The 25,919-nt window shown below is 37.1% G+C and overlaps 3 protein-coding genes across 3 annotated transcripts; all 3 read left to right on the plus strand.

Moving 5' to 3' along the window:
* Positions 1-407: 407 nt before the first annotated feature.
* Positions 408-2,432, plus strand: LOC133296915 (F-box protein At3g62230-like). The gene is made up of 3 exons (XM_061495959.1): positions 408-1,328; positions 1,741-1,911; positions 2,124-2,432. Exons 1-3 carry the CDS (start codon positions 408-410, stop codon positions 2,430-2,432), a joined length of 1,401 nt encoding a protein of 466 aa, XP_061351943.1.
* A 7,514-nt stretch (positions 2,433-9,946) lies between these two features.
* Positions 9,947-11,212, plus strand: LOC133296917 (uncharacterized mitochondrial protein AtMg00810-like). The gene is made up of 2 exons (XM_061495960.1): positions 9,947-10,181; positions 10,254-11,212. The coding sequence occupies exons 1-2, from the start codon at positions 9,947-9,949 to the stop codon at positions 11,210-11,212; spliced, it is 1,194 nt and encodes a 397-aa protein (XP_061351944.1).
* Positions 11,213-11,388: 176 nt separating this feature from the next.
* Positions 11,389-12,516, plus strand: LOC133296918 (uncharacterized). Its single transcript, XM_061495961.1, has one exon. It carries the CDS (start codon positions 11,389-11,391, stop codon positions 12,514-12,516), a length of 1,128 nt encoding a protein of 375 aa, XP_061351945.1.
* Positions 12,517-25,919: the final 13,403 nt, after the last annotated feature.

Below are 25,919 nucleotides of genomic sequence, written 5' to 3' on the forward strand. Positions count from 1 at the left end.
CCTTTGAAACTGTTAATATGCATTTAATAATACCATTAATCTTCTTACCATAAGTTTAATACTTCCATGTTTAAAAATGCAGCCGCATGTGTTAAAGAGATAAACGGTTGTTCTTGCCCTTTGAATATTTTCAAAACCAAAAAGTTGTATTTGGCAAGTAATTAATTACTTTAGATTGTGTTTGCTTAGTTTTCTTAATATATATATATATATATATATATATATATATATATATATATATATATATATATATGTAGTAGAGTGACATATCGTTCCACCAAAATTTTCATCAGATCAGAGCACCCTCCTCTATTTGCATCCATTGCCTTCATTCTCTTGAAACATATACAAGAAAACCCCACCATCACCTTCACCACTATCACCAATCACCAATCACCATAGTAGCTATGGAAAAGAACATTGATAGGTTTACTTTGTTGCCTGAATCATTGCTTCTCATCATCATTTCCTTCCTTCCTTTTAAGGAAGCGATAAGAACATCTGTCCTTTCAAAACGTTGGATCCACCTTTGGGAGAAAACAACAAATATAGAGTTCAATGAACTCTTTTTTGTTAAACTCAATCAACCACGCCGTGAAAGAGAAATCCAAAGAAGGGATTTTCTAAAGTTCATGACATTTTGGCTTGATAACTGCAAAGAGCCCGTGGTGGAAAAGTTCTCTTTGAGATTATCAAAGCCTGAAAATGCTCATGGTATCATAGAAAGGTGTTTTGCCTTGGCCACACAACATGGTTTGAAAGAGTTGGGGCTAGATTTTTCTGATCCCAATTGGGAGGAGGAAGTGTTTGTTAACGAACATAACGCTTCGGTTGAATTGCCAAAATATGTTTATGAGCAAAAAGCCCTTGAATATTTGAAGCTGTTTTCCTGTGGTTTTCTTGAAGCTGATTTGCTTAACTTGCATGCACTCAAAGAAGTTTCTTTTGGGTGGGTGGAAGTAAAGCTCACTCTTATTAATTCATTGCTATCAAATTGTAAGATGATTGAGAGTTTAAGTTTGAAAAGATGCTGGAACTCGAGTGAATTTAAAATTGAAGGTGATGATTTGAGGTTGAGAAGGCTTGTTGTTGACAATTGCTATTTTCAAAATGTTTTGTTCAAAATCAATGCACCAAATCTTATTGTTTTCAAGTATTATGGGATAATGAGTTTGTTTGAAATAAAAAGCCCCTTAGTCATGGAAGAGGTTGATCTTGACTTTGACCTTGAATTCGAAACCGTTGCCTGGCATGTTCCTTATCTTTGCAATCTGCTGAAAGATGTCTACCCTGTTAGGGTTCTCACTGTCTGCAGTTACATACTTCAGGTACTTTTCATACTCTCTTTTTCATACACACATATATGGATAGGATCATTTGACATCGGTATCAAACTTTTTAGTTTGACTATTATAATTTATTAAAAATTAATAATTAATTAATAAATATGACACAATAAATTATAACCGTTAGATTCACGAAATCAACAGCTATGATTATATATATATGCTTTGCTTTAAATATTTGTTTAGAATTTAGATTTACTTCCAATCCTTCCCTTATTAAATTATATGTTGAATTTATTACATTAATTGATCTAATTATATATCTTTAATTCGTTCGATCACTTATGCAAATTAACACGATGAATTGTTGTGTACTTCAAGAATCACATGTACGTGCTAGTTTTGCCTATATACTATAATATATGTTTTAAATGCTTGTGCTTCATGTGCTAAGGTTATTCATACGGGACGAGCGTTACGTACAGAACGTGACATGAATGCAAGGCATTTGATATTGAAGACAAACTTGTACAACGATGAACTCCATGGAATCTCATTCTTGCTCTATAGCTGCCCCATGCTAGAGTCTCTCACCTTTGAATTAGGCCTAGGAAGAGATTTGGATGTGAGTATCTCTCTCTCTCTCTCTCTCTCTCTCCGTTTATTTGTGAGTAAGCTATCATTAACAAACTCTAGTTTACTTAATTAGTGGAGACTCTCCCAAAAGTAGTTTAAACTATTTGGTGAAGGCACACGAATAATTTTATTATATCTCTAACTTATATATACATTAAGACTTGATTTGTAACATTTTACATATGGTTGTATACATTATAGGGTGATGAATGTCAATTGGATGTTGACTATCAGAGAATCTGGATGGCCAACGTAACTGTTTATGAATGCTTGATATCAACTCTAAAGGTGGTGGAGGTGAAGAACTTCGAAGGGACCGTGAATGGGCTTCTTGTGCTCTACTATATTATCCGTTGTGGGAGGGTATTGAAAAAGGTTAATATCAATGTGCGCAAGGGAGAGGTTGAACGTGATGATGGTAGGAGTGTGGCGTTTTACCGTGATATAGAAGAGTTCGTGATGACACTTCCAAGGGCTTCAAGTGATTTGGAGATATCAGTCTGTTATTGAATTGAGAGTGCTATATATGTCTTCTGCCTCTTTGTTTCCAATATTTGATCTTTTGAGACATGGTTTTGAGTACTTATTTTGGAAAATGCATCAATAATTATAAACATTATGTTCTATTTTGGAATGTATGCATCTATATCTTCATTAAAGTTGTTCTTGGTTTTTATATATTTACGTAAAGTTTTGAAAAACTATATATTGTGAAAAAAATTTAAAAGAAAACTAGTTCTTACCGACATGTCCAGCCTTACTCTTTCAAAAAAAAAAAAACCTTTAATGGAAGAGTTATGGGGATTTATTTTTTCTAGTTACAAAAAGTTTTGGGGGTCAGGAGCTTTCCGAGCCTAAGATTTTGAATAGACTCAGTTTAATCGTAGTGCTCGTTTGCAATGAATTTATTTCTTTATAGCTATTAGATATGGAAGAATGATGAAGTTCAACATTGGTTGGTTAATTGAGAGAAACTATAAAGTTAATGTCTTAAGCTTTTGGTTGAAACAAGACTTTATAGCTAGTTTTGCCTACAGACTAAATCGAAAGATGCCAAAGAGTCGTAATAAAAAACATATAACATAAGGGGAAAAATATTTTTCCTTACAAAAGTTATAATTTTGTGTCATTTTAAAATATAATCATTTATTTTTATCAATTTACGGTTATAATTTATTGTTAATTACTAATTAATTAATAAATTTGATCCAATAAATTATAATTATTAATTGATAGAAATCAATGATTAAGATCTAAAATGACATAAATTTATATAGTTTAAAAGGATAAATATTTTTCCCATAACATATTGTCCAAAACAATACACACCTTTTATTCTAAGAGAACCCCATAGCAATGGCAATGAAAATATTCAACTGAAGCTGCAGCAATTTAAGGATAGATGAATGAGTTTGATTTGATGATTAGGCAAATGGCCATGAAAGTCCAAGGAGAAGAAGCTGCAGTAGAAAACGATGGAAGGGTGTCCGAATGTCCGACATTGTACATGTAAGTGATTTGTCTCACCCCTTTGCTTGCAAATCAGCCCAACTCATTAAGCCCAATTGTTCACATTAACAATCCATCACAACCGATTTGCAAGAACATCAAATTACGGTAACATAAATTGTATTAAGATTGGCAAATCACATGTCTACTTCCTCTAAGGGGATAAAACATTTTTACAATCAGAAAAAAAAAAATAGTACAAGAATATCAAATGGAGTTAAAATACCTAATTCATTCCCAAAATTCCTTATACATTATATCTTACATAACGCCAAGCACTGGCGGACCCACGTTGGGACAAATGTCTGCCAGTGCGGACATAAAACTTTTGAACTTAGTTTCTTTTTCTTTGTTACAGGTACTAATTTTTCTCTTAATTCAATATTTATATTAGGAATACATACCATTTTAAGTCTCTAACAAAAAATATGATCTCTATTTAGTCTCTTACAAAAAAAAAAAGTCTCGAGGTCCTTAAAAAATTCAAAATGGATCAATTTAGGTAAAATCATGTTCCCTCGCAAATTCAAAAAAAGACCTACATTAATCCCTCAAAAAAACCAAAATAGGTCCACTTTGAATTTCACAGGGACTAGGTGACTAATATTTTTTTTTATAATGGACTAAAGTGGGGGCCGAATTTTTTGTTAGGGACCAAAAAAGATATTTATTCTTATATTAGTTAGCAACGTACGGAGATGATTAAACTATTGCCTGCAGCTTATTATGGAAGCAACTAGATTATGAGCGGGTTCAAGCGTTAATTTAAACTTTCTTTACAAAAAAAAAATTTCGGACTAAATGTGCGGATATAAAGAAATTTTTCTGGGTTCACCAAGAAGGAAAGAACCCTTCTAATGCTTATTCTTTCTCAATCTCCCAACACAACTAGATAATAAATTATTGGTTCTATTTATATCAAGCCTCCTTGATCTCTATGCAAATCTTGTTGATCTCTAAGACTTTGTTTGGTAGTTGGTTTTAGGAGAGGAAAGAAAGGAAATAGAGGCTTTTAGTAAGCCCTTCCCTTATTTGTGACTTTAAAAAAATGAGGGGAAGAAATTGAAGATTTTTACTAAATCCTCAAAAACCCTCCTTCTCCATAAAATGTAAAAACTACATAAATGTGAAATTATCAGAAAAGTCTCAAACACCGACAGAATTTATCGATGAAAAATATTTCGTCAAAAATAGTGGCAAATTTTTTTATGAAAATTATATACGTCAAAAAAATTCTGTCACAACTAAAGACAAAACCAGATTTTGCCATAATCACTAACATAAATTTTTTACGAAAAAAAAAATTTGGTTAAAATTATTGATAGAATCTAAATTTCGTCGAAACTTTCAACGAAAATATTTTCGTCCAAAATTTTGACGAAACACATTTCCATCGAAAAGTTTCGACGTAAAACAATAACGTCAAAATATTTTATGGAAAACATTTCCATCAAAATTTTTCGCAAAATTTTTCGACAAAAAATATTTCCATCAAAATTTGTGACTAAAAACATTTATGTAAAAATTTTTTACGAAAATTTTTTTTTGTCTAATTTTTTTAAGAAATCTAAATTTCGTCAAAATATTTCACAAAAAAACATATTCAATGAAATTTTTTACGAAAAATATTTCCATCAAAAAATTTGACGGAACAAATTTTCATCAAAATTCTTTACATAATTCAAATTTCTCCGAAAGATTTTGACGAAAATATTTTCGTTAAACTTTTTGACAAAAAAAATTTCAATTGAAATTTTTAACGAAACATATTTCTATTGAAAAATTTCGACGAAAAATATTTTCGTCAAGTTTTTTGATAAAAAACATCTCCATTAAAATTTTCAACGGGACACATTTTTGTCAAAAAAATTCAACAAAAAATATTTTCCTAAACATTTTTGGCAAAAAAATTTTTGATAAAAAATGTGGACGAAAAAAATATTCTGTCAAAATTCTTTACAAAATCTAAATTTCGTCGAAAGTTTCAAATGAAACATTTCCCTGAAATTTTTTGACAAAAGAATTTTCGTCGAAATTTTAGTCAGAACATATTTCCATCGAAATTTTGCACAGAAAACTTTTCGTCAAAATTTTTGACGGAATTCTTTTTTCATTTTTAAACATTTGATGGAGGAAATCATTTTCGTCAAACTTTTGACGAAAACTAAATTTTGTCGAAAATTTCGATAGAAAATTTATTTTTGCAAAAATTTTCATCGGAGAAAAAATTCCGTCACTTTTTGACAAAAAGTATTCTGACGAAAAAATAATTTTGTGATGAAATTTTCTTCGTTTGCAACGTAGAAATTTCATCGAAAATATAATCTTTTTTAGTATTGTGAAAAGGTCATAAATAATTTTGTTAGAAATTTTAAATTTAACTTAATTTGTAAAATATAATAATTTTATTAATTTTAAAAAAGTGTAAAATGGTAAAAATATCTCATTAACCCTCCATTTTTCTCCCTTACCATTTTTTAACTCCCAAACAAGAGAAGAGAATACCCTTCAATTTCTTTCCCTTCCTTCTCCTCCCCCCTTGGATCCCCATTCCTTCCCTTCCTCTCTAAACTCCCAAATAAAGCCTAAGACTCCTTAGTTTACAAGTTAAATCTTATGTAGTTTTGGCAAAGAATTGAAAATTTTGAGAATACTCTCAAAGAAATAATTAGGCCGGTATATCGAAAAAAATAAAATAATATATAAGTAAACCAATCCCTATCTTTATCAAGATACATGAGCCAATCTCTCAATAAATCTCTATGACTTCATGACGAGCACCAAATTATTAAGAACCCTTCTTTTGTCAAAAAAACTACATACAAGTATCATTAGACACTACACGCATACCAGTTACGTAACTCGAATCAACCATAATAAACACAACTCCACCTGATTTGAACACCTAGGCCCCTGAACAAGTGTAGTATCTCGTAAAGGACGGGGATTGCACCATCTGCTATTGGGACCCAAAACACTTAAGTTAAATATTCTTCATAGAGAGTAAGTTTGAAAATACAGGAGAGCGGGGTTTCTAGGTACTATGTAGTGAGTGATTCGTGACCGGAGTTCTTGGAGATGGGGCATAAAAAAATTTCGGGTAGAGAAGAAACAATGGTAGTGGTTCAAGAGAAACACACTCTCGGAAGTGTATGTTTAGAGGATGACGTTTCGAGGAACTGTTGTGTTAAAAATCCCATGGTTTCCCTTGAAGAAGGTGAACAGTATGACGTAAAGATGCTGGAAAATGGCCCCGCTTTTGTAGTAGTATCTGGAAATATTGAGATGGAGGTTATTAGAATATTAGTTTTTTTATTCCAGCTTTATTCCTTTATTATTTTCTTTTTTGTTTTCTTATTGTTACATTTACACGTCAGATAGTTTGTTATAACAAACTTGCCTTGCTTTACCTTTCCTTGAGACTCTTGTATATAGCTGGTCACTGTTTAGCAAAACAGACAGATGAATGAATACACAAGAATATTTTTCAGTCATGATTTTCTTTCCTTCTTCTTTTGTGTATCGTTACTAATATGGTATCAGATGAAATTTAGCCCTTGTCGTTGTCATGGCTCGTGGCTCAAACAATAACACCAATCGAGTTTCTACTCCTCCATCCATGGACGATCATTCCAGTCCATATTTTTTGAGCAGTGGTGATCATCCTGGACTTGTTCTAGTCACCCATGTTCTTATTGGCCCTAATTTTCATTCATGGAGCCGAGCAATGATGATTGCTTTCTCTGCGAAAAGCAAGCTCGTGTTTGTTGATGGCTCTCTGCCTCGTCCTGCAACTGATGATCTCCTTTTTTCTTCATGGAGTCGATGCAATTCGATGGTGACTTCCTGGATTTTGAACTCGGTTTCCAGAGATATCGCTGATAGTCTTCTTTACTTCTCCTCTGCTTTTGAGATTTGGCAAGATCTGCGCACTCGTTTTCTTCAGGCCAATGGTCCAAAAAATTTCCAGTTGAAACAACAAATTTCCTCTCTCACTCAGGGGAGCCTCGATGTCAATGGTTACTACACTCGTCTCAAAATTCTTTGGGATGAGCTTCATGATTATGCTCCCACTCCTAATTGCAACTGTGGTGCTTCTCGTTCTTTTCTTGATCTTCGTCAACAAGATCAAGCTCTGCAATTCTTAATGGGGCTCAATGATTCCTTCTTCTCTGTTAGGGCACAAATTCTTCTCATGGAACCTCTTCCACAGCTGAGTCGAATTTTTTCCCTTGTGCTTCAAGAAGAACGTCAAAGACAGATCACCACTTCTCCACCGATTTTACCTGACACTCCGTTACTGAATTCCGCTTCCGGTGCATCTCCATCGTCTACTCCTGGTAATACTTCTTTGGTTGCTGCTTCTTCTGGTTCATTTCGACGCCCTCGCCCTTAGTGCACGTATTGCAACGTTGCTGGTCACACAAGGGAGAAGTGTTTCAGGCTTCATGGTTTCCCTCCTGGGTACAAGCCCAAACCACCAAGGCCCACACCACTTCATCCCTCAGCTAATGCTAGCTTCCCTAATTTTTCTCCATCACACTATCAACCCAACAACACTCAGCCCACATTGACCCATGGTCAGTACCAACAGTTACTAGGTTTGCTTCATCCCACCGACTCCCACACCCCACCAACGTCTCCATCATCTGCTTCGCCGAAAGCTGCTTCTGACCCACCTCCTTCAGTTGCTAGCTTCAGTGGTAGGTCATGTTCTTTTCTCTCTGTTTCCTCTTGGGTTTTAGACACGGGTGCCACACATCACGTCACTTGTACACCCCAATTTTTTTATTTCCTCCACTACTCTTTCTGGATCTGTCGTGTCCCTTCCTAATGGCCCCACGGTTTCGGTTGTTTCTACTGGTAGTGTACGCATCTCACCTTCCCTCACCATCCACAATGTCTTATTTGTACCGTCTTTTTCATTTAATCTTTTATCTATAAGTGCTCTCACTCACAGCACCTCCATTGAAGCTAATTTTTCTGCTTCTTCTTGCTGTATTCAGGACCGTTCCTCGGCCAAAGTGATTGGGATTGCTAATCGGGTTGCTGGTCTCTATGTTTTAGAATCTTCCCTTTCCCAGTATGTTGTTTCCCCCTCCCTTAATTCTGTTATTCGAGTGCCAGAATCTGTTGTTTGGCACTCCCGTTTAGGTCACTTGTCTACTTCAGTTTTGAATTCAATGAAGCATACTTTGCATTTTACTAATACTGGCTGTGATTCTACCCCTTGCATGATTTGCCCTGTTGCTAAACAAAAACGTTTACCTTTTCTTTTAAATCCCAAAATCTCTGAAAATGCTTTTGACTTGGTCCATTGTGATATTTGGGGTCCATTCCAGACTCCCTCCATTACTGGTTGCAAGTATTTTTTGACCTTAGTGGATGATGCAACTCGTTTTACATGGTGCTATTTTTTACATCACAAATCTGATTTCAAGGTTGTTTTTCCTCACTTCTACACTCTTATGTTAACTCAATACAATCTCCACATTAAATCTCTTAGATGTGATAATGCACCTGAATTTCTTATCTCTGAATTTTTTCTTTCAAAAGGCATCCAACTTTTTCACTCATGTGTTGATCGACCACAACAAAACTCAGTGGTTGAAAGGAAACATCAGCATATCCTGAATGTTGCCAGATAATTGTATTTTCAATCACACCTACCTTTGGTTTATTGGACTGAATGTGTCATCACTGCCATATACTTGATCAACTGAATTCCCTCTCCTCTTCTTCACAACAAAACACCTTTTGAGCTTCTTTGTCACAAGTCTCCTACATATGATCATCTTAGGGTATTCGGTTGCCTTTGTCATTATTCCACGCTGCCCAAATCTAGGCATAAATTCTCACCAAGATCATTACCAGCTGTTTTCATTGGGTACCCCACTGGTTATAAGGGATATAAAGTTTTAGATCTGTCTTCCAATCGTGTCATCATAACACGAGATGTCACATTTTTTGAACATATTTTTCCTTTTCATACTTCAACTCTAACCACATCCCCATTTACTTCCATCCCTATTCCTTTATCTCCTCCAACTTCTGTTACAACTTCACCCACCATTATTCCCTTTAATCCTAAATCAAATCGCATTACAAAGCCTCCCTCTTACCTTGCTGATTATGTTTGTTCCTCCTCCACAGCCCACCCCATCTCCAATCATCTCTCCTACAATAAAATTTCCCCACCTCACATGGCTTTCATCAATTCTATTGCTAACCATTTTGAGCCTACCACTTATTCTGAAGCCTCTCAACTACCCGAATGGACTGAGGCCATGAAAGCTGAAATACTTGCTCTTGAGGCTAATAACACTTAGCAAGTCACTTCTCTACCTCCTGGAAAACCCATTGTTGGTTGTAAACGGGTGTTTCGAGTCAAATACCATTCTGATGGTTCACTTGAACGTTTTAAGGCAAGACTTGTTTCCAAAGGATTTAATCAACATGAAGGTATAGATTTTTTTGAAACTTTTTCCCCTGTGGCCAAAATCACCACTGTCTGAATGCTTCTTGCACTTGCTGCTAGTCATGGTTGGCATCTTACTCAATTAGATGTCAACAATGCTTTTTTACATGGTGACTTGTTTGAGGAAGTGTACATGCAACTTCCTCCTGGTTATTCTGGAAAAGGGGAGCTCCCTCATAATGTTGTTTGCAAGCTCACTAAGTCCTTATATGGTTTGAAGCAGGCATCTAGGCAATGGTTTGCCAAGTTTTCTTCTACTTTAACTACTCTTGGTTTTACTCAATCTCATGCTGACAACTCCTTATTTGTTCAGAAGCACAATGATTTTTTTATAGGAATATTAGTTTATGTTGATGACATTATCATTGCTTATAATGCTGCTCATGAGGTGCAGAAATTAACTTCAGTTCTGGACAGTAAATTCAAACTCAAAAACTTGGGTACTCTCAAGTATTTTCTTGGTTTGGAAATTGCACGGTCTCCTAATGGCATTTCATTATGTCAGCGCAAATATACACTCCAAATTCTTGAGGATACTGGTCTTCTTGGTTGCAAACCCAGCTCCTCACCAATGGATGCCAATCTCAAGCTATCCCTCCATGAAGGTGAATTACTTCCTGATCCTACAACTTATAGAAGACTGATTGGTCAACTCCTTTACTTGACTGTATCTCGGCCAGATATTTGTTTTGTGGTTAATCATTTAAGTCAGTTCATGTCTTCCCCACGAGTTCCTCACTTTCAAGCTGCTCAACGTGTGTTAGCATACTTGAAGTCTACTGCTGGCCAAGGTCTTTTTTTCTCATCTGCCTCCAAGTTGCAGATACATGCTTTCTGTGATTCTGACTGGGCCTCTTGCCCTGATAGCCGAAAGTCAGTGTCAGGATTTTGCATCTTTCTTGGTGATTCCTTAATTTCCTGGAAATCCAAGAAGCAGCAAACAGTCTCTCGTTCTTCTGCTGAGGCAGAATATCGTGCTATGGCAGTGACTACTTGTGAGATATTATGGTTGCTTTCTTTACTGCGTGATCTACATGTTACTCACAATGGACCTGCTCACTTGTTCTGTGACAGCAATGATGCTCTTCATATTGCTGCTAACTCTGTATTTCATGAACGTACCAAGCATATTGACATTGATTGTCACTTGGTTCGTGAGCATATCATTAAAGGCACACTTCGCACCTTCCATGTTCCATCTTCAAGGCAGCTTGCTGACTTATTAACAAAGGCTCTTCATCCATCACAGTTTCACGCTCTTCTCTCCAAGATGGGAGTTCTCAACTTATACTCTCCATCTTGAGGGGGAGTATTAGAATATTAGTTTTTTTATTCCAGCTTTATTCCTTTATTATTTTCTTTTCTGTTTTCTTATGGTTACATTTACACGTCAGATAGTTTGTTATAACAAACTTGCCTTGCTTTACCTTTCCGTGAGACTCTTGTATATAGCTGGTCACTGTTTAGCAAAACAGACAGATGAATGAATACACAAGAATATTTTTCAGTCATGATTTTCTTTCCTTCTTCTTTTGTGTATCGTTACTAATAGAGGTTCAAGGCATTACTCTTGAGCCTAAGGGTAATGGTAACAGTCAAGGGATGAAGTTGATATCCTATAAAGACAAGATGTTGCAAATCAATGGTAGTGGAGGTGTCTCGAAGGATGAAGGAGTAGATGTTTGGATAGAATGCCAAACTAGAGAAGAAGATGAGGAGATCAATTTGGACGGGGAAGTGACGGCTCTAGATGGAGATCCTCTATGTCCCACATATGTTTACTCCAAGAGCCAACATAAAGAGGACTATAAACAATGGAAGAACGCCCTCATTATCAAGCTTATTAGGAAGAGAATCAGTGCTAGATTCTTAGCTGCTAGACTCCAACGTTTATGGAGTCTGGTGGGAACTTATGACCTAATAGACCTTGATAATTGTCATCTGCTTTTCAGGTTCCATAATGATGAGGACTATGCCCATGTGCTTCATGAAGATCCATGGATAGTGCTAGATCATTATGTTATTATTCAAAGATGGCACCCTCTCTTTGATCCTTACGAAGATGAGGTTTGTAAACTTGCAGTGTGGCTACGAATACCAGGGCTTCCCCTGGAATTCTATTCCTCAAGTCACCTGAAGAGAATCGGCAGTATATTTGGGAAAACTTTGAAGGTTGACAAAAACTCGTTGAGGAATATAGATGGTGAATCAGGGGAGGTGACTGTTAGAGTGAAATATGCACGCATCTGTGTAGAAGTTGACTTGAGGAAAAGTTTCCTCTCTAAATTTAAGATTGGGGACAGAACATTCAATGTGGGCTATGAGGAACTGCATTTGATTTGCTTCTCATGTGTAAGGTGTGGTCATAAGAAGGAGCATTGCAGTAACCAGGTGATGTCTTTGTCTACTGAGGAGCAACACGATCCACCACAAGAGCCCAGGGAAGGGAGTAACAAGGAAGAAGTAACCAAGGATAGCTTAGAAGCATTTGGGTCTTGGAGGGTTGTTCAAAAAATGGGGAAGGGTCGTCGGAGAAGAGTTGTTCCGGTGATAGAGACGAAGACGGTGGCCAAAGGTTCGATGGTTTCAAGTCAACCCTCTGAATAGATAGCCCAACCTCTGAGAAGTGACTAGTATAAAGCTGATCGAGGGGCAGAGAAAGGTCCTAGGAAAAAGGTTGTTAACCTAAGTGACAAAGGAAAGGGCGTTGAGGACCTCTCCTCAAGTGCAGGAGGAAAAAACATCAATATAGGAAAGTATAAAAGGACTTATGATAAACCACAAACCTCGGAGGTTGAGAAACATAAAGGTATGTCAGGAAATCAAAAAGCAGCTAAGGCCAACGGCTCAGAGGCAAAAGTCATTCAGACTAGGGTTGTGGGTCCCAAGGCTATCATTTTGAGGAAACCTGATAGCATAGAAATAGCTAAGGACAACATGCAGGTTGTCGGGGCGTCTCTTGATAGTATCATGGCTTTGTCTCAGGGTGTGCAGAACCATAATCAGCCAGGATTGAATTCTAGTCCCATGTCGAAGAAAAAGGAAAGGTTATTGATGAGTTGACATTGCCTCAATTATTAACTATGGAGCAAAGTTTTATTATTGTCGACAAATCCCTAACTTTGTTAGGGAATTCTCTATCCAATTAGTAGCTGTTTGGCTGGTCCTATTTGGACTCTTCCCCTTTAGCTTTAATAGGTTTTTATGTTTATTAGTGCTTGGAATGTTAAAGGGGCTGGTAAGCATGGCATTCCAGCTCTTATCCGAGACCTGAAAACTAAGTTTAACATTAAGGTGTTAGCTCTCCTTGAGACTAGGGTTAGTGGCCTTAATGCAAACAAAATTATCAAACGCTTGTCGTTCAATAACTCCTTTAGGCAAGAAGCAAGGGGTTTTTCTGGCTGAATCTGGTTGTTGTGGAATGATTGGGATATTGAGCTTCATGTTATCAAGTCCCATCATCAATTTGTTCACACAAATATTCTGTATAAGGACAATTTAAACACGAATTTTGTTACCTTCACCTACGCGAGTCCGAGAAGAGTAGAAAGAAAAACTCTTTGGTCTGAGCTCACCAATCTCTTTCACCCTAACCACTACCTTTAGATTATCTTGGGGGACTTCAATAAAGTTCTTAGTGCGGATGAGAAAATGAGGAGCAATGAGTTTTGTACTGGTAGTGCCCAGGATATGATTTCCTTTATGAATGCTTGTGATCTGAATGACTTGGATTGCAAGGGACCCCTTTTTACATGGAAAAGAGGTAGGCTGCATCAAAGACTTGACAGGGCTTGTGTGAACGAAGCATGGAACCTATCTTGGCCGAATAGATTTCTCATGCACCTCCCGTTCTTTTGTTCTGATCACCGCCCTATCCTTGTTTATGATAGTGGGCCTATTTTTCACCCTACGGGTGCCAAACCTTTTCGCTTTCTAGCTAGTTGGCTCACTCATGATCAATTTGGAGCCTGTTAAAAGCTGTTGGAGTGGTGAAGATTGGCCTGGCGGGAGAATTGAATTCCAAAGTTGAGTCTCAGATTGGAATCGTAATGTTTTTAAGGCTGAGAACAGGAAGAAAAACCACCTATATGCTAGATTAAGAGGGATAGATAACCAGCTGGCCTTGAGACCTGATAGGAGTATGGAAGCTCTTCAAAGGCAACTTTGGAAGGAGTTGGAGGTTATACTTATTAGTGAAGAGCTTGCTTGGTTCCAACGTTCGCGTTGTAATTGGCTGCAGTATGGGGACAAAAATACAGGTTCTTTCATGCTGCAACTGTTGTCAGGAGGCGAAGGAATCGTATATGGATGATCAGGGGTATTGGGTGGCTAACTCTGAGGATCTCATTAAATTAGCTGTGGATTTTTTTGTTAACCTTTACATGGAGAGTGACTTTGACATACCAAAGTTTCCTGTCTCTGGCCAGTTCCCTCCATTGAATGTCAGCGCTCTGCATAGTCTAGGGCATATTCCTACATCTAAGGAAATCAGGAGGACTGTTTTCTCGATGGGTAAGTTTAAGGCACCAGGTCCAGATGGTCTTCAGGCTATTTTCTTCCACACTCAATGGGAGACCATTTGGAACTTTGTATGTAATATGGTGAAGGACATATTTACTTCTTCGGGGAAGATTCAAGACATAAACAGCACCCTCATCTGTCTTATCCCCAAGGCGGATTGTCCTGAGCATATGAAACGATTTAGATCGATTACTCTATGCAATGTGACATAAAATTTTTACAAAAATTTTGGCTGAATGCTTGAAGTGGAGGATGAACAAGCTAACAGCTCCAACTCAGTGTAGTTTTGTTAAAGGCCATCACGGCTCTGACAATATGGTAATCGTTCAGGAGATAGTGCACTCCATGAAAAGGAAAAAAGGGTGAAATTGGTTGGATGGCCATAAAGATAGATTTAGAGAAAGCTTATGACCAGTTAAACTAGGATTTTGATTACGATACTTTGGCAGATATAGGCTTCCCTACTAATGCTGTTGACCTTATTAAGAGTTGTATTTCGACCAGCTCTATGAATTTACTGTGGAATGGTCACACAACTTTGGACTTCAACCCAACTAGAGGGATTAGGCAAGGAGATCCTCTATCTCCTTACCTCTTTGTCCATTGTATTGAAAGGTTGAGTCACCTTATCCCAACTGTTGTGGGGGCCAAGGCGTGGAAGCCTATTCGGTTAAAGAAGAATGGCCTTGGTTGCTTTTTTGCATATGATATTTTTCTCTTTATGGAGGCATCTTTGGAACAAGCTGTTGTGGTGAACCAAGTCCTTAGGGTCTTCTATGATGCTTCTGGTCAGAACGTGAGCCAAGAGAAAACCAGAGTTTTCTTCTCAAGAAACATTAATCATGTTCGCTCTAAAGAGATTTGTGATAGGCTGGGCTACTGTATGACCAATGATCTTGGTAAGTATTTAGGGGTGCCTATTCATCATCAACGTGTCAACACACGGTCTTATTCTTATATTCTGGATCGGGTTCAAAGTAGGCTGAATAGTTGGAACCAGTCTTCCTTATCCTTGGCTGGGCGGGTTACCTTGTCCAAGTCTGTCCTTGCTGCTCTGCCTCGCTACTCGATGTAGACCACTGTCCTTCCACTGATTTTATGTAATGCCCTTGAGAGAAGAAGCTGTGATTTTACTAAGTGCACTTGGTGAGATGGGATACTGTCTGCTCTCCCTTTTCATCAGGAGGTTTGGGAATCAGGAATTTACGTGTCATGAATAAGGCTTTTATTATGAAGCTCGGTCATGGGATCCTAACAAATAGCGATGCTTTGTGGGTGCAAGTTCTAACGAGTAAGTATAATATGGATGACGTTCTTCTTCCATCTATTGGTCAGTCTACTGTAGCCTCGAATCTTTGGAGGGGTGTAACTAAATACTGGAGCAAAATTTTGGAGGGGTCTAGAATCATGATAGGGGAAGGTACGAAGACAAAGTTTTGGATGGATAAGTGGATTCCTCAAGTTGATTTCCTTGCTTCTGTCGTATCAGCTCCCATCCCTGATGATGTCCTCAACCTCTTCGTTGCTGAGTATGTTAATGAGAGGGGCAGTTGGGATTGGCCTAGCATTACGCCATACCTCCCTCAGGCTGTAACTAATATCTTAGCAGGGATCCTTAGTCCTGCAGATGGTGATGACATAGTTGTTTGGCAGCACTCGCGTGATGGTTCATTCACGGTTAGATCCACTTATAACTTCTTGGTACATGATACAAACTCTCGAACTTCTGAGCTCCTTCAGATACCCTGGCTTTGGCAGGGTCCGCATCATATTAAACTTTTTCTTTGGCTAATGGTTAGTGGCAAGTTATTAATGAATGAGCAGAGGGTTAGAAGACATATGAGCGACTCTTCAGCTTGTGATAGATGTAATGGATTTGTAGAGGATCAGGCGCATGTTTTTAAGGACTGCATCAAGTCTAGAGAAATTTGGATGTAGATTCTTAACCATGCGAGAAATGGATTTTTCTTTGACCTTGACTTCAATGATTGGGTTTGCTGCAACCTAAATCCTCCTACCCCCAATAGCCATTGGAGCACCATGTTTGGAGTTACCCGCTGGTTTATTTGGAAGGAGAGAAACAATGTGATTTTCAATAACAAAAGATCTGACCCCTACAGTGTTGACAATGGTATATCCCATTTTGTGACAAACATTGAGGTGGCTGATGCCACTTTGAACCGTGGTGGCTTGCACCCATCACTGCATCAGGAAAGGTTAATTAAATGGTGTTTCCCTCCCCCACATTGGGTCAAGGTGAATACTGATGGCTCCAGACGTGGAAACAGTAATAAGATGAGTTATGGTGGTGTTATTCGCGATTGCAGTGGTAGCTGGTTGGTTGGTTTTTCTAAAAACCTTGGATATGGTAATGCTTTGTTGGCTGAATTATGGGGCCTTTTGACTGGCCTTGAGATAGCCTGGTTTCAAAGGTTATAGAAAAGTCTGCCTTAAGGGATATTCGAGTTCTGCCTTGCACCTTATTTCTACGGGTTGTGCTTCTCACCATCCTCATGTCAATTTGGTGAATAGGATTATCTCCTTCTGTAGTCGGCCGTGGCAAGTAGTCATTTCCCATACCTTTCGTGAGGGTAATGTTGTTGCAGATTGGATAGCTAGCTCCTCTTCGGATGAAGATTGGGATATGCATCTATTCTACAATCCTCCCCAGGAGTGTGTGAATTTGGTTATGAATGATCTCATGGGGGTTACTACTCCTATAATGGTTTGTAATATGTTTTAGATCTTGTTTTATTTCATCCTGTTTCCAAAATAAAAGTGTAGTCATCTCACGTAACTTCATCTCTCCAATAATATTTACTCTAGTCTCCAATCCAAACCAAACCATCAACTCTAGTCTCCGACAATCTGAATCATCAGCTTTATATCACTTGTTGTATCTATAATAGGAAGTCAGGTAACAATAGGGAACTTGAAATGCAAAGGCATAAAGGATTTAACGTGGTTTCAAAAATCACATATCTACGATATCTATCCCAAAAGATATACGACATTCATTGTGAAAGAAAAATAATACAAAAATAGTCACATGAACGTCTGTCTATATTATATACAACCATTAATGTGGATGTGTCATAGAAATGTTTTATAAAATTAGGCAAAATGACCGCACTAGTAATATTTTCGAAATGTTTCTCCAATTCAAGATACATTTGAAATGTATCTCCAAACTAGAGTAGTCAAACATGTCAAAAAAATGACGAGATCAGTCCCGTAACAAAACAAGACGTGATTCGGAGCCACACATGAGTTCTGCCTCAGTCCCGTCATAAGAATTAATGAGATCCAATTTGTCCTGTCATGATTGGTGACGAGATCCAGTCAGCACTGGTCTCGTCAGCTTTGTTGACGCGGATGGCACAACTGTGATGCCACGTGGCAATAATCTCGTCACACTTATTGACGGGATTCAATAAAGTTGTTACCCTTCCCCCTTCCCTTCTTCTCTCATTTCTCGTTTCTCCTTTCTGTCTCCTTCTCCTTCGTGTTCCCATTTTTCCTTCTCTATTCTTCCATCTTCCCTTCTTCTGCCGATTCTCATTTCTCCTTTCTGTCTTTTTCTCCTTCACGTTCCCCTCTTTCCTTCTCCAGTCTGTTTGAGCCTCTACAGTCACCTGTAACACCCCGTCTGCAGCCGGTGTATTAACATACAAATGGTATTTAAAAGTGCATCTTGCAATAATTAATCGAGAAAGCAATATACAATTTTCTTCACATAAACAAGGCTAATCCTCATGGTGGATTAAATTATCCTTTTAATAACAATCCTTATGTAATTGCAACACTAAAATAAAAGCTGAATTATCTCGTTCTCATAAATAACAATTCAAATGCATCCATAACTCATGATGCTACAATACAAATACACAAGTCACAAATAAACATATTATTTAATAGTGGCATAGACGACCCCTATGTTCACCACAAATAACAACATATTCCTTCAAGTTTAGTCATAATAAAGTCTCCTCATGGTAGAATGAATAATCATAATATGCATGACTCATAACAATAATGAAATCTCTATACTGACCTCTTGCCTCTATCAGTGTCCATTTCATGAACGTCAATTCCTGAAAATGTGCCCCAAAAAGGAGCGAGATTTCTAACAGAAATCTCAGTAAGACAAGGGGTCCTCAAGGGATCCTCCACCTCAAGCTCACTTACAAGTATCAATATAAGTTCTAAAACAGTGCAGTCAGTATACAAAGAAGCAACTCAATAACAAGATAAAGGGAATGGCTATACTGATCCATTTATAGCAGTAAATAATGTAGTATATAAAATGAGCATGCCATGCACTATATCAAATGAGTGTGCAATATCGCATATGTCCATGTCATGTGTGTATGCATCCTCAAGCATACATCATGTGGGTGCGCAAATCATAATCTACTGGCCAGAGAACAATGTAGGTATTACGCACGTCTGCAGCCTACTCAAAAGTATAAGGAGTTCACCTTATACCCACACTGTAGGAGTTCTATCCCTTACATGAAGTCCACCATGCTCAAGAACCCCACACAGGTGTTGTGCACACTACCCCACCTACATATACATGTAGCAATGCTCTACAATAGAATCCAGCTAAACAACATATCCAATACTCATAACATAAACAAGTATAATTTCATAATCTATCTCAACAACATATCCAATACTCATAACATAACAGATATAATTTCCAGAAAACATACCATGCATATAAACCAATCCCCCATAGGGTTTGGTAGAACAAGTAATGGGTAAAATCGAGGACCAAAAGCTTACCTGTATCGGTAAAGTCCTCTAATACCAACTCAGTATAAATATGGTCACCAATAACTAAATACTCCAGCGAGCCACCATCTGGTTTAATGGAAAACACTTTATCAATAATCATATCTTACAGTTTCATGTCAAATGAAACATGTTTTCTTTTTCGTTTAGCGTACTGCAGGCTTCTCCCAAAGCCCCAAAGCACAAACTGTTTTTATCATTTTTAAAACTGCAGTTGCAACTCTTTAACAAAAATTCTAATATTTTAATATGTAAAACTAGATGTCTCAAGCTTTCCAACGACATATTTTATGTCTCATTTGGAATTGTATAACTCTGGTTAAGTTTTTCGCAAAGTAACTGCTGCAAACTGAATTTCCAGCAACCAAGTCACGACTTAAAATTTACAGTGCGATCAAACCACTTATCAAATGGCTATGAAACTTTACAGATTTGTATCCCTATGTGTTAGCTTTACATAGGTCCAAACCTCACGCAATTTGAAGCCTTGTAGCTTGAGATATCGCGATTTTACCAAACTAGTGTGTTGCTGTCACATTTGCACTAGGTAATCGATTACCATACAGGGGGTAATCGATTACCACTCTAAGGTAATCAATTACCACCTGTGCAGAAATGCGAAAATGCATATTTTTCTCCATAATTCGAGTTCTAATAGCCTCCCAAGGTTCCCACCTTCGATTTACCAACAAACAGAGGTTCAAACTACCTATTACACTTAAATTAAAAACCTTTTACTTGAATCATCAAAGTTTCCCTTTTTAAAAGACTCAAAACAAGCTTTGTTCATGAATTTACAAAGAAAATGATGATAGGTTATCTTAGGGCTTTCAAAAACAGATAAATGAGGAAACTTTGAGGGCTTTGAAGATGCTCCAGCCTCCAGGCCACTGCCCAAATGGTGCACGAAAATCACAAGGAAAGGTTGGTTCTTTCTCTTCAAGTTTGGTTCCTTGAAGCTCCCACGTGTGGAAAATAGCTCTCAACCAAAAAGAAAGATGGTGGCTTTCTACCCTTACCCTAAAACAGAAATTAAACTGCCCAAGTAGTGTTTTTCTTCAACAAAACTCAAGCTTGAAAAGGTTGATGATGATTCTATGATATAGGAATAGAGAAAGATGAAGACTTGATGGTATTTAGTGAGAAAGTCACAAGCTTTTGGAAGGAAGACAATGCCACAATGAAGAACCCAACATGGCAGCCATGAAGATCAGCATTGGGGTCTGAAAAATGACCTAGGATTTAGTGCCCTTAACTATATATAAGTGCACTCACTTAAACTAACAGTATCAGTTTAATTAGTTCCGCTCTTCGTTTAACTTTAAAATTTTATATTCTTAACCTATACATTTTTCTAGAAATTATCATATTTTTATTATAATATTTCGAAATACTGCATTGGTAAGCATTAAAAGATGAGAATTGGGCTAAAGTCATGCAAGAGGAGATGAATGCCTTGGAGAAAAATAAAACATGTGAGGTTTTTGATAGACCTAATAAAAAGAAAGCAATAGGGTGAAGATGGATTTATGCACTAAAATATAATTATGATGGTAGTCTTGAGAGATATAAGACTTGATTAGTTACCAAGGGTTACACTTAGACCTATGACATTGATTATGAAGAAAATTTTGCCTTAGTTGCAAAGATGAATACTGTGAGAGCCTTGTTGTCTCTTACTATCCATTACAACTGGGATATGAATCAATTTGATGTGAAGAATACTTTCCTTAATGGTGAGTTAGAAGAAGAGGAAGAAGAGGCCTACCTGGAAATTCCACCTAGCTATGACTCTATAAATGGAGAAAATAAAGTTTGTGGGTTAAAATAGGCCTTGTATGGATTGAAGCAGTCTCGTTGTGCTTGGTTTGGGGGATTTACTAAGGTTATGATGGCCTTAGGATACAAACAGAGTCAAGGAGATGATACACTTTTCTTTAAGCACTCCCAAGATGGGAAGCTCATTGTGCTCCTTGTGTATGTTGATGATGTTATTATAACAGGTGATGATATTACAGAGAGACATATTCTACAAGCACGAATAGCTTCTTAGTTTGAAATTAAAGACCTTACGAAATTAAGATATTTCCTAGGGATAGAGGTAGCTCATTACAAGGAAGGAATTTTTATCAGCCAGAGGAAATATGTCCTTGATCTTCTTTAAAAAGTAGGGAAACTTGGATGTAAACCCTCTAGTACTCCTACTGAGCAGAATCACAAAATGAGTTATGAAGAGGAGAATCCTCCAGTTGATAAAGGACAATATTAGCGGCTAGTTGGGAGACTGATATATTTGGCTCATACTAGACCAGACCTAGCTTATGTTGTTAGTATTGTGAGTCAGTTTATGCATAATCCAAAAGAAAGACACATGCAGGCAGTGAAGAGAATTCTTCAGTATCTTAAAGCCACTACTGATAAAGGACTGTTATTCCAACGTGATGACAATCTCTCTTTACAATTTTACACTGACGCTGATTATGCTGGAACTTCAATTGATCGTCGATCTACTACTAGTTATTGTATGTTTCTTTGTGGTAACCTAGTGACATGGAGGAGTAACAAGCAGGATGTGGTTGCCAGATCGAGTGCAGAGGCTGAATTTCGAGCTATGGCTCAAGACATTTGTGAATTATTGTGGTTGAGAATTATACTTAATGATCTCAAAATAAGATGTGAAGGACCCATGAAGCTGCTTTGTGATAATAAGTCCGCCATTTGTAAAGCTCATAATCCAGTTCAACATGATCGTACTAAGCACATTGAAGTCGACCGTCATTTCATCAAAGATAAACTTGATAGTGGGTTGATCACCACACCATACATCCCTTTTGGATGTCAATTAGCTTGTATTTTGACAAATAGACTTCTCTCAGAAAGATTTCAAGAGTTTACTAACAAGCTGAGAATGATAAATATATATTCCTCAGCTCGAGAAGGAGTGTGGTAAATTATTGTTTTTATTTATTTTTCCATTCTAGAATCTTTTTTGGACTCAGTCCATTAAGTTATTTAGTCTCTTTAAACAGAGAGCTCCTATACAGTTGTAATATATAATTCAAATAATACAATCCTTCTTTTTCAAGTAATTTATTGATTTGGGCAGCTTGTGATAGTTTTTTTTTGTTGCTGCTGAGACTTTTGAGGAGGATTTCAGGAAGCGTAATTTGGACCATTTCTTTAATCTTTAAATCTTGAAGTTGTTGGATGGTAGGTTCTTCCTTTGTTTTTTTTTGTTTTTTTGTTTTTTTGTTTTCCCATAACAGTATATGTGAAGGGAAAGACTAATCTCTGTTTCTGACCACATAATTTGCTTGATAAATGTTCTTCTAAGCACTGAAAGCTTGCTGTTTGTTTTTGGAATTTCCAAGTTTACTTCTCATGTTTTTCATGCTACTCATTAATTTTACAGATCTATTTTTCCAGATTCTGGTTCTGCAGCAGCCACGATTACTCTGCTGCTACATTTTTATTTAACGATGATGCCAATACTTTATTTATTTTGGTTCTTCCTTACGTATTAATAAGGCTTTTGTATTACTGTATTTGATTGGTTTGTTGTGGTAATCATCTTAATCAATAGCCTATGCTAACAATAGGTTGACAAATTATGGCCTTGGATCTGTGCACGGTGGAATTTTTATTTAGTGTGCAAAGTAATTTGCATTTGATTTCAGATGTCTAGTTGTATGCTGTCTTAAAATTGGGATTTCCCAAACGTACATGTTTATTTGCTGGTATATGGGTGTTAATCTAAAACTTGTAAGCTTTCTTTGATCGATGAATGGATGTCCCTTGAGGCTTGATGAAAGTCAGAACGTGTTCTACCTGTAAAAAAAAAGAGTTTTTTATTTTATTTTTTTATTTATGATTTTGTGCTGCATTCTCTTTTTTTGGTAGATGAAAGTTTAGATTAGGGAAGGCATGCCCCTATGCAAGGTCAGAGGAGATTTTAAGTAATATGCTACCGATTTTAAGTATTACAATAATTTAAGAGTAAATACTCTTTTTGGTGCTAGCAAATTTTATGATGCCCGCTTTAGTCTCTAACAAATAAAAAGGCTATTCGTGGTCCTTAAAAATTCACATTGGACTAATTTTAGTCTTTTTGAAGGACTAATGTGGGTCTTTTTTGAATTTGTGAGGGACCACGATATCAACTAAATGAGTCATGTAAGAACCCGCACCGTTAATTAAGGAAGTTAATTAATTAATTATGTGAAATTAGGAAATGATTCCATAATTGACCCTAATAATTATGAGAAGGCTTAAATAATTATGATAAGTAATTAATAATGCTGAAAGCCGCCTTTCTGACGAAAAGTGCAGAGACCGGTTCTGCTACTCGGTATAAATGCGTACCGATGAAGTATCCCGGAAAATTATGAAAAGTGTGTATATGTCACTAGAATATTATATAGGACTTGTAAAACAAGTTTCAAGTTAAAATAATGAAAACTGGTGCCAGAACTGATACTGGCTATGGAAAATGTGCTGCGAAAAATAAAATAAAAATATGATAAATCTTGAAAAAATGGCTAGGTTAAGAATCTCAAATTTGAGATTAAAATGCTAAGTGTAGCTATTATTGTTAATACTGTGTATCTCAACTTAATGGACTATATATAGCCACTTGCACACAACCCTAGGCTGATACTCAGCCATTTCTTGCGTGGGTTGTGTGTGTGTAGCTGCTGCCTCCCTCCCTCTTCACTGTTCCATTGGTTTTTCTTCACTATATCCCTCAAGACTCCACATTTACTTTGATTCTTCCTCTTTTAGTTATAAACACTGGTTTAGTGAGCTTTGTGGGGGAGTTGGTGAAGCATTTCTGAGGGTGTGCTTTCTGTTTGTTTGGGTTTAAGGGGCTGCATCTTCTGAGTTGGTTGTGTGGCTTTATTCTTGGCTTCTTGAGCTTCAAGAAGCCACCTTTTGGCATAAAGGGTCTAGCTTGTTGAACAAATTCGTATCTTGGTAAAGTCAGTGTTGTGGTGCTGTGTTGAGGACCCCTTGTGTGTCTCATTTTCGGAGTTTTGGAGCTTAGAGGTATACCATGATCACCTCTTTGTCATTTTGATGATTTAAGCTTGTTTAATCGGTTAAAAAGTAAAACTTGGATCATTTAATTAAAGGAATGTGTTTCTGAGTTCATAACATGTTAATGAACATCTGTTTATGGAGTCATTGGACTCCAAATCACGTTTGAACCCTTAAAAATGGGATTATGCAGACCACTGTTCGTATTTCTGCATTCTGGTGAAGAAGTATTCGAATACTTTTCGTGTAGTATTCGAATACTTGTTCACTGGTAGTCGAATACTCCTTGCAAGAGTATTAGGATACTTTTCTAGGAAGAAAAGTATTCGGATACCATGAAGAAGTAGTCGAATACTGGGTAGTATTCGAATACTGGGGTGTGGGTATTCGAATATCAGGTGGTATTCGAATACTTCAGTGAAAGTAGTCGAATACTTTCTGGAGGGCAGGAGTATTCGAATACTCATCGGAGAGTATTCGAATACCTCCTGCAGAAACTGTCTAAAATGACTTAAAATGAGATGGGAAGCCTTAATCACTTAATGTAACCGAGAGTAATGATTATTGATGATTATTTACTGTATAAACAGATTGTGATTGTGCTGTTTGTGGGCTTGAACTAGTGTGAGCTCTTGGTTTGGACGTATTGCTTAAGAGGTAAGTTTTTGTGTCCTCAGTTTAGTCATTGTTGGTTCCACCATGTCCCATGGGGGGATGGTTTATATGCATGATGTTGTTTTCATGTATTGTTTTGATAAATGCGATTGAGCTGTTATGTGCGAGTGCCTTTATAATATGCATGTGGTGTTCCACTTATACGGTAAGCCTGAGTATGTGGAGACATACAAGATGGTGAGGCTGTGGGTGAGGTGCAAACGGTGTTCCTTGTACTTATTGTGGGGTTGTAGACGTACGTCCTGCATTTCTCTGGCCAGTAGAATAGTTAAAACACACATGACATGAATATCTGTTGCACTGCATAGTTTTGGAACTTATACTGTTAAATGCTTTTGAACTTATATTGCACATGTAAGTGAGTTATGGGTGGAAGATCCTAGAGGACCCCTTGTCTTACTGAGATTTCTTGTTTAGAGATCTCACCCCACGTTTGGGGACGCTTATTTCAGGGTTCAGGTAACTTGGGGGCTGATGCCTCTAGCGGCAGGAGGCCGGAGCTTAGCTGATATTGATGTTATATGCTGACATGTTTGGATGCTGGATTATATCTGCTGATGTTATGCTTTTAGCTTGTTATTATTATGCTGCTATTGTTGACACTTTTGTGGGCTTTGTTGCCTTATTGGGTGAGCATGGGGTTTGTCCATGCCACATTGATGTTAGTACTTTTAGCTTGAGTTGTATAAACTATCAGGGTTGTCCGGTCTACGTGTTGTAGTTCCGTGACTAGAGACATATTGATGTTAATTTTATATTGAGGTATTTTAGTTAGTTGTCTTTTGCAATTTACATACAGGCGATGTTTTGAAATGAATTAAGTAATTCAACTTGGTAAGGATAATGACGTCATAATTGAAAAGAAAAAGATATTCCGCAATTTTAATTAAGCATGGCTTAATACGATGACATGTTAACAAACCGTGTATACACAGGGTGTTATATAATAACCCTTACTAGTAATTGTGGATATAATA

The sequence above is a fragment of the Gastrolobium bilobum genome, unplaced genomic scaffold, assembly GCF_033153095.1.
Source record: "Gastrolobium bilobum isolate Gb01-03AN ecotype WA unplaced genomic scaffold, APGP_CSIRO_Gbil_v1 utg165883, whole genome shotgun sequence".
Classification (NCBI taxonomy): domain Eukaryota; kingdom Viridiplantae; phylum Streptophyta; class Magnoliopsida; order Fabales; family Fabaceae; genus Gastrolobium; species Gastrolobium bilobum.